This window comes from Mixophyes fleayi, chromosome 7, assembly GCF_038048845.1.
Source record: "Mixophyes fleayi isolate aMixFle1 chromosome 7, aMixFle1.hap1, whole genome shotgun sequence".
NCBI classification, from domain to species: Eukaryota; Metazoa; Chordata; class Amphibia; order Anura; family Limnodynastidae; genus Mixophyes; species Mixophyes fleayi.
In genome coordinates, this window is record NC_134408.1 from 9,770,820 (window position 1) to 9,784,482 (window position 13,663).

General features: G+C 42.3%; 1 protein-coding gene across 3 annotated transcripts; it reads left to right on the forward strand.

The window, feature by feature from the left end:
* The first annotated feature begins 465 nt into the window (after positions 1 to 465).
* Positions 466 to 13,480, forward strand: LOC142097305 (matrix remodeling-associated protein 8-like). 3 transcript variants are annotated; one of them, XM_075179023.1, is made up of 6 exons: positions 466 to 563; positions 3,792 to 4,121; positions 6,421 to 6,468; positions 8,878 to 9,243; positions 11,164 to 11,217; positions 11,957 to 13,480. In XM_075179023.1, exons 1-6 carry the CDS (start codon positions 548 to 550, stop codon positions 12,091 to 12,093), a joined length of 951 nt encoding a protein of 316 aa, XP_075035124.1. In that variant the 5' UTR covers positions 466 to 547; the 3' UTR covers positions 12,094 to 13,480. The 3 variants fall into 3 exon arrangements, with proteins under 3 accessions (XP_075035124.1, XP_075035123.1, XP_075035122.1); XM_075179022.1 differs by lacking the exon at positions 466 to 563 and adding an exon at positions 980 to 1,222 and having other exon boundaries at positions 11,167 to 11,217; XM_075179021.1 differs by lacking the exon at positions 466 to 563 and adding an exon at positions 989 to 1,222.
* The last annotated feature ends 183 nt before the right edge of the window (positions 13,481 to 13,663 follow it).

A 13,663-nucleotide genomic window follows, 5' to 3' on the forward strand; every position in this document is an offset into this window, starting at 1 on the left:
CTTTGCCAGTACAAACTTCCGCTCCTCTGCAAACACGGACAGTTTTCTCTGATAATCTTTTTCTACCCCAAGAGGAAATCTATGGTATTTGGGCAAGTCACAGTGCAGAGTGTGTTATAACCTGCGTTTGGTGTGCGCAGAGGACGTTTTGACTTCATAAATATCCTCTTTTGTTTCACCATTCCTCCTGCACAGCTATACCTGAGCAATACCACTGGTGACCAGCAGATGCCGCTCTTTAATTGCATCTGATGCTCAGGAATAAACACTTTAAAATGCAAAAAATTGCCAACCTTTGAATAGTAAATTTCGAAAGATCACTGGAAGGGGGTGTGGTTGGAGGGCGGGAGGGGGTGGGCATGGTAATTCGCATTATTTTGGCCCCACCCTCTACAACAAAAACATCATTTTGTTGCGGGTGTGGGGCCAAAATGACGTGGTTCCCCGCAAATCGCGTCATTTTGGTGAGTAAATTGCAGTATGCGGGATACTTGCCTGCTCTCCCTGGAGTCCGGGAGACCTACCTGGATTTCGGTAGTCTCTTAGTATGTCCAAGTTGGCAAGTATGGATTTATGTGACTTGTGCATGTTCATTATGGGCCTGATTTAGAACTTTACTTGTTAGCAGCCATCATTATGCCTCAATGTACATTTTTATTAATGTAAGTGACTTTTAAAGTTATTTATGATGAAAGAGTTCATTAAAAACCAACGTGTTTGCTACCAGAAGATACATGGCCGTATTCACCAACACACATATCTGACGATCTTGTGCGTATTGCACGAAAATCACTTGGCTCAGCAGTAACTACCAGGGCTGTAACTAGGGCTGTGTGCGAGGGGCGACCGCCCAGGGCACAACGCTGAAGGGAGGTACAGACAGTACATGAAGATTTTAGGTTCATTTGCACTAAAATTTAAGTCTCTGGTAACTACCAGTCAGACAGATCATTGTTACACTGTTTCCACGATAACAGGCAGCTGAGCATTCTGTGCTGTGTCCACATTTATCTCTCTGTACAAGTTCTGCACCTCATCCTATGTCAGTGTGAGATAAGGAGGAAAGTGCTGTGTTATGAGCAGAGGTTACCTGGGTGCAAGTGATGAGCTGCTCTCAGCCTGTAACACTACATGGATGGACAGGAGACGGAGCACACGCTACACAGCTGTGTGACAGTCATCATGTACCGCAGAGTCCTCAGCCTCGTCCTGTGTATGATCTGTAAGTAACTCTGACACCACATACAGTACATACAACACATGCTTACACCAATGTATATAACACACGCTTACACCAATGTGTACATCACATTCTTACACCAATATATACAACACACGCTTACACCAATGTATACAACACACGCTTACACCAATACATATAACACACGCTTACACCAATGTATACAACACACACTTACACCAATACATACAACACCCGCTTACACAAATATATATAACACACGCTTACACCAATACATACAAAACACGCTTACACCAATGTATACAACACACGCTTACACCAATACATATAGCACCCCCTTGCACAAATATATACAACACACGCTTACACCAATACATACAAATAATGCTTATACCAATGTATATAACACACGCTTACACCAATACATATAGCACACGCCTACACTAATGCATACAACACACGCTTACACCAATGTATTCAACTCACACTTACACCAATGCATACAACACACGCCTACACCAATGTATTTAACACACGCTTACACCAATATATACAACACACACTCAGACCAATACATATAACACACACACACGCTTACACCAATATATACAAAACACCAATACATACAACACACGCTAACACCAATATATACAATACACGCTTACACCAATATATAGAAAACACCAATATATACAACACACATTTGCACCAATATATACAACACACGCTTACACCAATATATACAATACACGCTTACAACAATATATAGAAAACTCCAATATATACAACACACACTTACACCAATATATACAACACACATTTGCACCAATATATACACCACACTCTTACAACAATATATACAATACACACTTACACCAATATATACAACACACGCTTACACCAATACATATAACACATACTTACACCAATAAATATAACACACGCTTACACCAGTACATATAACACATACTTACACTATATATACAACACATTCCTATATCAGTATTTACATGCTTACACATCACACTTATCTATACTCCGAGAATGGTGAGTACATTGGGGTGAGACCTTCTGGACTCCCAGGGAACAGACAATTCCCCAGATAAATGCTCTCCTGCCCATTTGATGACACAAGCCGTGACCTCAGGGGCCACAGGCGTGACAGGGGTGTGATAACGCAATTAGCCTCAAATATACACACACAATGGGCCTGGTCCATTACGGAAAGTAAGGCAAAAAATTGAGGAGTAAAAAGTTTTCTCCTGAACAAACCACGTTACAAGGGCTGCAAATTAGTTTATTATTTCGCACATAAGTTAAATACTGGCTGTTTTTTCATCTAACACACAAATACTTGATAGGTTATTTGTACACTGAAATGTAAAGTTGATCTAGGACATGCCCTACCCCAACTATAAAACTGTCCACACATTTTAAATTTACCTCCCCTCCAATACAACATGGTGCAAAGTTACTCATTTTTTTTTTGCTTTACTTTCCTTAATGAATCAGGCCCAACATATATAGAAACAAATGGGTTTAAAACTAAATGTATATAATTTCAAATCCTGTCAATCATTTTCTTTGCCATTCCCCAAAATGCCTCATTTTTCTAAAATTATGTGACAGACAGTATAACCACCAATATAATCCACATAGTCTGAAATGTTATGAAAATGTTTATGTAAAGACGCTGCGCCGTGCCGCCATCATCCTCCGTGTCTCTCATCAGTTTGCGGCTTGTGATTGGTCCTCATGCTTGTACCTCCTCCACCAAAGCCGTTTAAATATGACTTACAAAATGTATTTTGCCGGTATTACAGAACTAGCAGAGGAATAGGGGGCAGCTTAGAAAAAAAATATTTTTTAACTCAGGTTTCAAATATATGGATGCTGGCAGATATCATCTATATAACGTCCCCGTAAAACGTGTGTGAGTGCGTGCGCCGTTTCAAGGGGTGCGTACGAGAACGTTTTGTGGGACTTTAAAGTTTCAAAGAGTGCCGGGGGGAAAAATCTGAGCCCGGCAATCTGGTTCCACGGAGGGAGGGAGCTTGAGTGATGGACTACCTGGGACATGGTGTACATGGGGTACCACCCTGGGGTACAAGGCTACCATGCCCTGTCTGTAAGCCTGAGTGTGAGCTCTGAGAGAAACACATGAGGTAGGTCCGAATACCGTGTAAAGTCAAACCTCCTTTATGTTTATCAAGAGAAATGGTCTGAAGCCCATTTATTCCAACCTTAGTAACTGTAGAATTCTACACCGGCTGCACCAACTCTACACGTACGTTGATGTTATTGAACCTGGATGTTAAGGGCACCTGGTTGTGGATTCACCCGCAGGGCCTGATGGGCGATGGACTGAGCTAGACCCCTGGTGGTTGATCCACCCAAGATTGTCCCATCGCACCTTACTCCACCCAACGTGCCAACGCGGTTACATTTCTACAGATGTTTCTCAACTCAGAATAAGTTGTTGTAACGGAGGGTCCGAGAGGGCGTTTGCCCCAGGAGACGCAGTTAGATCAGTGGTCGGTTTCTTGTGTTACTGAATTTGAACATATCTACGTTTTCTTCTTCCCCGCAGTGTTTCACGCACCATCGGATGCCGCAGCTCCGTCTTCTCGTCTCCCCACTTATATACTCATGTCTACCGTGATTGTGGTGGACAAGCCACCGGTGAGGCTGACCATTCTGTCAGTGCGCTGGGAACACGATGGGCGCCCCCTGGTGGACTACAAGGAAGGAAACATGACAAATCACAACCCCCGGGCCTTAATGCCTCTGGAACAAATTAAGGATGGGAACATCTCACTGGTGCTGACTAACCTTACCCTGAGCGACAGCGGAAACTACACCTGTGTGATCCATTACGGCGCACAACGAGAGACGGCCCGCTACACCCTAATAGTAGAAAGTAAGGAACGCACCTAGGAATTACCAGGGACACCATAGATCAGGGCGCTAAAATAATAATTACATATTACATGTCGCTTGCATTTATACTGTGTAATCCTCGTGTCCTGTTTATCCGAAATATCTCCAGGTTTTCAGATCAGGTGAAATTCCACCGCAGCACAGAGTATATCAGGAGATTAGTGATGTGTTAGTGAGGACAGGGCTACATGTGACAGGGGCAGTGACATGATGTGGGGAGGGGAATGGAGGCAGCAGTAAGCCACAGACTGAGAGTTATATAGTGGAAGGAGCAGGGTCCCCCAGCAGCACAGAGTATATCAGGAGATGAGTGATGTGTTAATGAGGACAGGGCTACATGTGACAGGGGCAGTGACATGATGTGAGGAGGGGAATGGAGGCAGCAGGAAGCCACAGACTGAGAGTTATATAGTGGAAGGAGCAGGGTCCCCCAGCAGCACAGAGTATATCAGGAGATGAGTGATGTGTTAGTGAGGACAGGGCTACATGTGACAGGGGCAGTGACATGATGTGAGGAGAGGAATGGAGGCAGCAGGAGGCCACAGACTGAGAGTTATATAGTGGAAGGAGCAGGGTCCCCCAGCAGCACAGAGTATATCAGGAGATGAGTGATGTGTTAGTGAGGACAGGGCTACATGTGACAGGGGCAGTGACATGATGTGAGGAGAGGAATGGAGGCAGCAGGAGGCCACAGACTGAGAGTTATATAGTGGAAGGAGCAGGGTCCCCCAGCAGCACAGAGTATATCAGGAAATGAGTGATGTGTTAGTGAGGACAGGGCTACATGTGACAGGGGCAGTGACATGATGTGAGGAGGGGAATGGAGGCAGCAGGAGGCCACAGACTGAGAGTTATATAGCGGAAGGAGCAGGGTGTCACAACAAAAGGAAGGAAATAATCTCTGGCGCTAATATATTAAAAATTAATAAAATAAAAATTATACACAATGAAGATAAATTAATTGCACGCTTAAAAGGAAGTGTGCAATTACCTCTGGAGGAGTGAGAGATTAATCACAGGTTCAATTATCGGTAAGAAGAAACAGTTTTATTACTACTAAAGGAGCAGTTTTGTGGAGCACTGGACCGGAGGGAGAGGTGAGCAATTTATGTATTTACTCCTATGAACTAAGATGGAGAGAGGGACAGATTATTCATGAACTTAAAAAGTGCCTTAGGAAGCTTCTACATAGGAGTATCCCTGGATTCCACGTCTACAGAGTTTCTTGTTTGAATTGAGGAGTGAGTCACGCGATCCTCAATTATCTGTTTGGATACTTTGTAACTTTTGAATTGCAGTGACAAGAGTTACATATTAAATTAATTAGTGGATTGCTATATATACACATTAATATTAAGACATTCCCACTATCTCTGGGTGTGAGCTCAATGGTGTCAGTGTTGTTTATGCGTATTTTTATATATTTGATTAATGGTTATGTTTTTTTATGATTATTGTTTGAATACAATTTTATATGTACTGGACTTATGCTGGTGATCAATTCCTTGTGAGATAAACTCGGCAATTTTTTTATCATTATTTTTGCTATATTGATTATGAAGACTTATGCTGGTGATCAATTCCTTGTGATCAATTCCTTGTGAGATAAACTCTGCAAATTTTTTATCATTACTTTTGCTATATTGATTATATTAGTATATTTTATATTTATTTTGTATCAATATAACCTGATCAAATATATATATATGTATATATATATATATATATATATATATATATATATATATATATATATTATTATTATTATTAATTTTTATTTATAGGGCGCCACAAGGTGTCCGTGGCGCCGTACAGGGACAAAAACGAATTACAATACAAGGTGAGACAGCACAGTACAGTAAACATAAAGCACAGTAACTCAGTAAGCTCAATGCACAGCTAGTGAGGGCGGGGGGAGTATCCGCAAATGACGGGGCCCAAAAGAAGGGCGCGGAAGACAGGGAGACCCCCAGAGGGGGGAGGAGGGCCCTCGAGGAGGAGGGCAAAGTAGCTGGAGAGCAGAGTTAGAAGTGGTGGAAACAGGAGGAGAGATGGCCCTGCTCAGAGGAGCGTACAATCTAATATATATATATATATATATATATATATATATATATATATATATATATATATATATATTATACATTGTACATTGGACAGTGTTGTTCTCCTTTTTTGCTTTTAAGTAGTAGTATTTGTTACCCAATATGGAGAGATGTCTTAATATTTGTCCTGGCTCATACAGGAACTAACCCTTCTTCTTTCTCCTCTTTATCCAGAGCACAGGATTCAACTCTTCAACTTGGCACCTGACCCAAAAATGACAGGTAAGAGTTATATAGCGCAAATCTAGACTAGGGGCTAGATTTACTAAGCTGCGGGTTTGAAAAAGTGGAGATGTTGCCTATAGCAACCAATCAGATTCTAGCTGTCATTTTGTAGAATGTACTAAATAAATGATAACTAGAATCTGATTGGTTGCTATAGGCAACATCTCCCCTTTTTCAAACCCGCAGTTTAGTAAATATACCCCTAGGTCTTGGCCAGGGGTGTGCCGAAGAGGCAGCTGTATCAGGTGCAACAACATTTGGGACAGAAGTGTAGCACCGAATACAATCATTATAAACCTGCTTCCCATACCAGCACCAGAAGTGTTTCTCCGTTGTGAGGTCTGTACCTGACCAACATCAACTGATTTCATGGCTAGTTAGATTCATTCCACCAGAGTATACAGCATAAATTATAACCGTGTAGTATTGCTGCTCAGAGATTATGTTTATTTGTGAAGCTTTAGAGGGATGGAGGTGGCCCGGGATCTTTTCCATGGGTGCCAAAACACGCGGTCTATCCATCGGTCTGGCCACTAGTGAACATTAAATCTGTAGAAATTAGAATTCTGAGCATCCAGAGATCTAGAATATTATTACGTCCTGAAAATCTTCAGTTCTTCAGGTAACTCCATGTCTGCAAATAATTTGTTATAGCAACCTCCAAACAAATCCTACTAACTTGTATACACAAAAACGAATACATTACATTGAAATGACATGTATCCATGTATATGGATACATGTCATTTCAAGCCTACATTAAAATGCAGGACGACATTTAAAAAAAGACACTATAGGGGGGTTATATAATATGCAATGCTTTCGTAAGCTGGTTTTAGAACCGCCAAAACCATCATAAATTGGAATGCGATTTTCAACACTGCATATTTAACAGTCGGCGATTAGCATTAAATTGCATCCGATCTGTGGCGGTTTTAAAAGACCGCATGGTAAAACCTAATTACCCTACCAGTATGTTTTGTGGGGAGGAAACCAGAGCACCCGGAGGAAACCTACGCAAACACGGGCAAGAACATTCAAACTCCTCACAGATAAGGCCATGGTCAGGAATCGAACTCATGACCCCAGTGCTGTGAGGCAAAAGTGCTAACCACTACGCCACCGTGCTGCCCTCCATGTTTTGTCAAGCAAATAAAAAACGCCACCGATTTCACCAATCATCACTAAGAGCCATGTTGACGCAGATTTAAACCAGATCTGATCTGTGGTTTTCGCCTTCAATACATTTCAAAGTTTGCAAATCTCATGAAGAATGTCTGTTTTACAAAATCGCACTTTGATGCATTCCAGCCTGAAACTATTATCTTCTAAATGATTCCTCTCCAGCCTTAAAACATTGAGGTCTTATCAGACCAGGCTCCGAACGATCAGTTTTTTAATCTGTTTTTTGTGCATTTTTAAAGCACAGAAAACACAAAAAACTCGAGGACCAACAACAACTTAATCTATAGCGCTGTACACACTTTTTATGCTTTTATTGTGCTTCTTCCTTGCTGTGGTTTTTCATTTTAATCCCAGGTAAGGTGCAAATTAAATGCAAAACACAAGCGTGCAAAGCGTCATCGTCAAATGAGAGTTCTATGGAATATATAGTTATAGCGCATGTCATAGTAAGTAATAATTCACTATTCTGAAAAGCAATAAGTCAATCAGCTGACTTTGTTTGTTTTAATTATTTTTCTATTCTGTATTTTTTTTAACTAAATTTTTATTTTTTGTTATGTATTCACAATACATTTTTATTGATGTCTATATTACTTGTTTTGTCGGTTGTTTTCTGCATTGCAGTGTAGAATAAATGGACCAGGGGAGGGTTGCACATCTGTACCTCAAAATAAACAAAAAAATATTAGTGATATTTTTTAGTTGTTGCATCGCTTTGTAGGACTAGTATCTCTGCCAAATTGCCCCTAGTCATGTATTGATATATTAATTAAAAAAAAAGGGGTGATCGTTTGACATTTTTCAAATTAACAACATAAGACATTTTTCACCATGGAGCTTATGGTGACAGGTTTGTTAGAAGGATCAAGAGGCCCTCATCAAATTTAATTTCACATACTCATTATGTGTTCCAACCGCCAACAAGTGTTTTCATGTGATAAGGTTATTTTTTCTGCACGCGTGGTTTAACTCAGTGACTGGGTTACTTTTCTCCAGAACTGATGGAAAGAGGAGCTAACTTTTACCATGACTAGGGGCTATCTTTTTTTCCAACTCCTTTTTCTTTTTACCGGTAAGTTCATTTATATCTATATAAATGATAAGGTCACTTGGCTAGGAAGACATTAAGATTTTGGTTTATTCCAAGTTGGAAATCTTGGCAAACTTTATGATTTACCTTGGTGGTAACTGAGGCTCTCACTGTTAACTTGCCCCCGTCTAGATCTGAGCCAAGGCCAACAGACCGGAAAGCCGAAGGATGGTGTCCCATACCTACACATTGTCGGAAACCCCAACATTAAGGCTAGACTTGGAGATGATGTTCTTCTGCCCTGTATTTTCAAGACAGAAGATCCCTTGGAACTTGGAAGGCTGACCACACAGTGGTCCAAAGACGGGGTGACAAAGTGGTTCTCAAACAAGACGTGCTGTGTCCGTAAGGAACCCTACATCAGTGAACAAGACATCCTTAGAGGACACGTATCTCTACAACTGACAAATGTCCAGAGAGAAGATAACGGAGTCTATACCTGCTACATAAAGTACAAGTCTTTGGCAAAAAGTTTGGACACCGTTCTTCAGGTCGAAGGTACATTACAGTAGATTAGGGGACATCACCAACCCATCAAATAAAAGGTCCTGGTGACATTATGGGGTACAAGCACCTGGGAACTGTGTATTTTGAGGCAATCTGGCTCCTGCATAGGGCCAGGTGGACCCTGAGAGGTCCCTAACCCAATTTAATATTTTTGTCTTTTACTGGGGTTACAGCTTTATGGGGCTGGTTTATGAGAGGACAATTATTTCTGATGTACAAATGGAGAGGGAGGGAGTTGCAGATTTAGTTCCAGGCACGCTCTCTCCCTAGGTCGGTCATTCATCCTCTGGCGGTGGCACACACCGGCCCACTCAGTTGGTCTATCCACTTGGCTAAAAGTTTCCGGCCAGCCCTTCCTTCCTACAAGGAGACTGTTTAAGGTCCATGAACAGCCTTAGGTTCCCTTTCGGGCAGGATCAGCCTCAGGGATGTGGTAGGAGATTCTCTCCCTTGTGATTTATTTCACCTGGTGCTCACACATGTTTTTCAGTCTGACCAGTCTTCTATTCATTTCCCCCTTCCCTCATTACATCATCACTGCTAATTCTGCTCCTGCTTTTCCCACTTTGCTTTGCCGCCCTGCCTCCCTGCACCTTGCCCTAGCTGTAGCTGCTAAGCCTATGCCTTAGTGTAGCATTGTGTGGTCAGACATCTGTTACACATCTCATTCCATGGTGGGCCAGGCTATAAGTGGGATGAATGACTTATACAGTTGACTAACTATCTCCAAGGTTTCCTAATAGGAATTTTATCTAAGTATAAAACCCGTCTCATATATTCTGTCTTCTGCGCGGTTTGTATTTTGCTGAATATTTTGTTTTGTTTTTTCCTACATAGATTCCTTGTTATGATTTGATTACTAGAATTTTGCTCAGTCTGTACCTGATATAAGGGCCATGTTTTCATATTTTACCGTCTTTTCCTGTTGGTGAAACAAATCTCTAATACAACAGGAAGCGTTAATGCAATCATCCATATATAATTTTGCACTGGCGTCAGACCACTCACGCCACAAGTTATTTTTTTCAGATTGATGCTAAAAAAAGTTTTTGCATTGTCTGAAATGTGTAATTACTTTCCCTTTCGCAGACTGAGTATATGTGTCTGATCTGCTTACTTCTGTCATTTGCAGCCATCCCTCTGGTCTTAGTATGAGCGTGTTCACGGATTTGTTTGAGTACTGCAAAATGTTTCATTTTGATGTTGGACAGGCTTGTATGGTTTAACTCATGGTCATACAAGTTGTGAGTCATGATGCATGTACATGGATGCGCACAATCAAGGCCGTAGCTAGGGCTGTGCGATAGGGGTGACCGCCCAGGGCGCAACACTGAAGGGGGGCGCAGTTTAGGAATATTTTAGGTTAATCTGGTTAAAATTGAGGGCTAGGTGGGGGCGGCATTTGTCTCTCTTGGCTCCGGCGGTAGAATTCTCAGTTACGGCTCTGCGCACAAAGCTTACTACTGAAAATCCAGCTTATGTTAAGTGTGATTGCTCCCTTTAAAGCTCTAATACCCCTCACACAAGGGCAGAATGCCGCTATGTTTAGTCGCTTAACTCTGTTTTTGCTCATTGCACATGTAGGAATTTTGCAAGACAGGAATGGGTTCCGTACCCTTCTATGCAGAGTAACCCTCATATAGAGCAAGGGGAAAAGGCTTTGTCTTGTACAGCAGTCACCAACAGGCCTCTGTTGTACTGCAGCTACCATACCAACCCATCACCTGGGAATCCCATTCCAGCGCAGGGAGACACAGATACAGAACAGTATTTTCATCATTACCGGGCCTTCATTGTCATCCAGTTACCCCCAATTGTTCCCTCAACCCTACCTGCACGACAATCATCCCTTTCCCTGATCCAGCGCTTGATAGTCTAGGGAGTGCATTACTGACATGTCTCTTTTCCCAGAAGCGCCAACTTCCACGACAAAGAGAACGACAACTAGTCAGGGCGAAACACAAGGTGAGTTAAGTCATGGAAAAGGTGACTTTTGTCTTCACCCCCCTCCCTCCACAGAAGTTTTTCTTACGTATATTTTTGCTCTGTCTTACGTTTGCTGTGTTGATTTTCCCGTCTGTCCCCGTATCCCTGTGCATTGAGATACGGAATCCACAGCACTGGGGGCACAAGGACAGTATGTATACATCTAGAGCAGCTGTGGTAGGTGGTGGCATAGGTGGTGGGCGGTGGTCTCTTGCTTAGTTGTAAGCACTGCGGCCATCCATAGAAGGCATCTCTATGGTGGGCAAGTGAAACACCATCTAGCTCTGCGGTGACACCAGAGTACACAGTTGTCGGGGAAAGTGAGGACTTGCAAGGGGATTTTGGACATAGTGAAGCCACCAATCAGATATCAGTTTTTAGCACTCCAGTTTAGTTAGACCGCTGAAAGCTGATATCTGATTGGTTGCTATGGGCCACTGCAGATTATATTGATTAAAACCTACTAAGCGACATTTCTGAAAGCTGTTTCATAGGTAACTGCGTGGGAAGGTGATGCTGTCCAAGCGTATTTACCTTAAGATTTAAAACACGGCACATAGTACCGTATATAACATAGAGTTAATTTTAGTATTTGGACCCTGATAGAATTACCATCTGGTAGGTATTTTACAGAGCTGCTATTAGTTATTAGAAAGTATATGTTTTATTACCTTTTATTGTAAAACCCTTATTGTTGATTTTTTTTTTCTCTATACAGCTTCTACAACTTCAAAAAGCCCCTTTGAACAGAGACCCGCTCAGAAATTCAGGACTTTAAAAATTGGACTGGTCGTTGGAGCGGTGGCTGCCACCGGCTTCCTGGCTGTATTTATTTTCTTTTGTTTTCCTGGTTGAATTTGAGTCTTCTCTCCTCACAGTGCTCCATGAGGGCTTCCTACGTGCCCGCTGCATACACAGAGGAGGTCCTTCAGACAGCACAAAACCCTCTTTGTTGGTGCTGCGCTTTTTGACCTACGCCGGATAGCTGCCTAAACAAAATGGCGGTATCTGCATTGGAGCAGAGGTTTGCAGGAGTAATTGGGCAGAGTGAGGGCGTTCCTCTGTAAGTGCAAGGGTGGTGCAAAAACAAGATTTCATTTTGCAAAGCAAGATTGTTGAAATGAGAGAATGGGGGGAAGATGGTGCAGTTGTAGGGGCGTTCCTGGCTTTGTGGAAGAGTGCACAGTCCACAGTCATTTACATCCCACAGAAACAGATGAATTTTCCGCGATTGGCCCTCACAAAACACTTTTAATGAGATTTTGCATCTACCAGGTACACTTTGACGAACAAGACAAGGCTTCAAACACCCAAAGTGCAATTGAAAGGTGCAAAATGCACCCTATAAAAAGTATAGGGTGAGACCCAAGAACGTCCACTGAGAGCTAGCACAAAAATGAAGTCCATTTGAGGAGTGGAACTGGCTGTAATACGCCCTTTCCAGCCCTGTATCTCAATTCAGTAGTCTCAACATCTCCCTGATCCAGAAACCCAGGAGAACCAGTAAGCACACTTGGTATTTACCAAGGAATGCCCTCACTCCGCCCCAAATTCTCCCATTGGCTGCTGCAAAGTTCTGCTCCTCCGCAAATGCTGCCATCTTGTCCCGCCAACCGTGCCGTGGCAGTAATCTATGTGCAGCTGTGTAAACTGAGGGGCACGGGACCACCCCAAGAGGACTTTGTGCTTTTCCTATTCACCTGTTTCACTCTTCCTAAATGAGACCCCCTGATTAGCTCTGCTCTGTCCTCTGAGAACCTTACAATAAGAATTAATACCTTGTATGTTTCGTTGACGCTCTTACATATGTTTGTAAATCTCGATTGTAAATGCAGAGACCCTATTTATCAATATGCGGTGATAAGGATGATTTTTTTGATCGCCATCACGTATTGCCGCAATTTATGAAGAAAATATGACCGAGGCAGCTCAGGGATACTCAGTTGCCCCTGGCGATACTGGCGCAGAGTGATAAGTCTTCACTGGCGAATCTTAGAAGTGTCGTCCCATAGCAACCAATCAGATTCTAGCTATCATTTACCTAGTACAGTTTATAAAATGACAACTAGAATCTGATTGGCTGCTACGGGCAACATCTCCACTTTCCCTTTATAGAAGGTTTGATGCAACTACTCCCCAATCTGTTAATCTATTGACATAGATATAAGAATACATGCATTGTGATATGTCTTTTAATGCTCTGGGAATTGTTATATATAAATTTGTACGTACTACAATCTGCCTTTTCATGTTAAGCTTCATTTTTTTGCGTCTTGCGGCTCTTGTGAACTGGACTCATCATCCATATTACGTGGGCAGACATTTTGTGAGTGACTCAGCCCATCAATTCAAGTCTCAGCAATTGCGCTGGTTGCTAGGCTGAAATCTCACGGAGGCTGTGGAACTGGCCGCTTCCATTGTGCGT

Coding starts and splice junctions, on each gene's coding strand:
- LOC142097305 (XM_075179021.1), top strand. CDS start 1,132: ATGGATGGACAGGAGACGGAGCACACGCTACACAGCTGTGTGACAGTC. Junction 4,122..6,420: donor CTACACCCTAATAGTAGAAA/GTAAGGAACGCA, acceptor CTCTTTATCCAG/AGCACAGGATTCAACTCTTC. Junction 9,244..11,163: donor CACCGTTCTTCAGGTCGAAG/GTACATTACAGT, acceptor CTCTTTTCCCAG/AAGCGCCAACTTCCACGACA.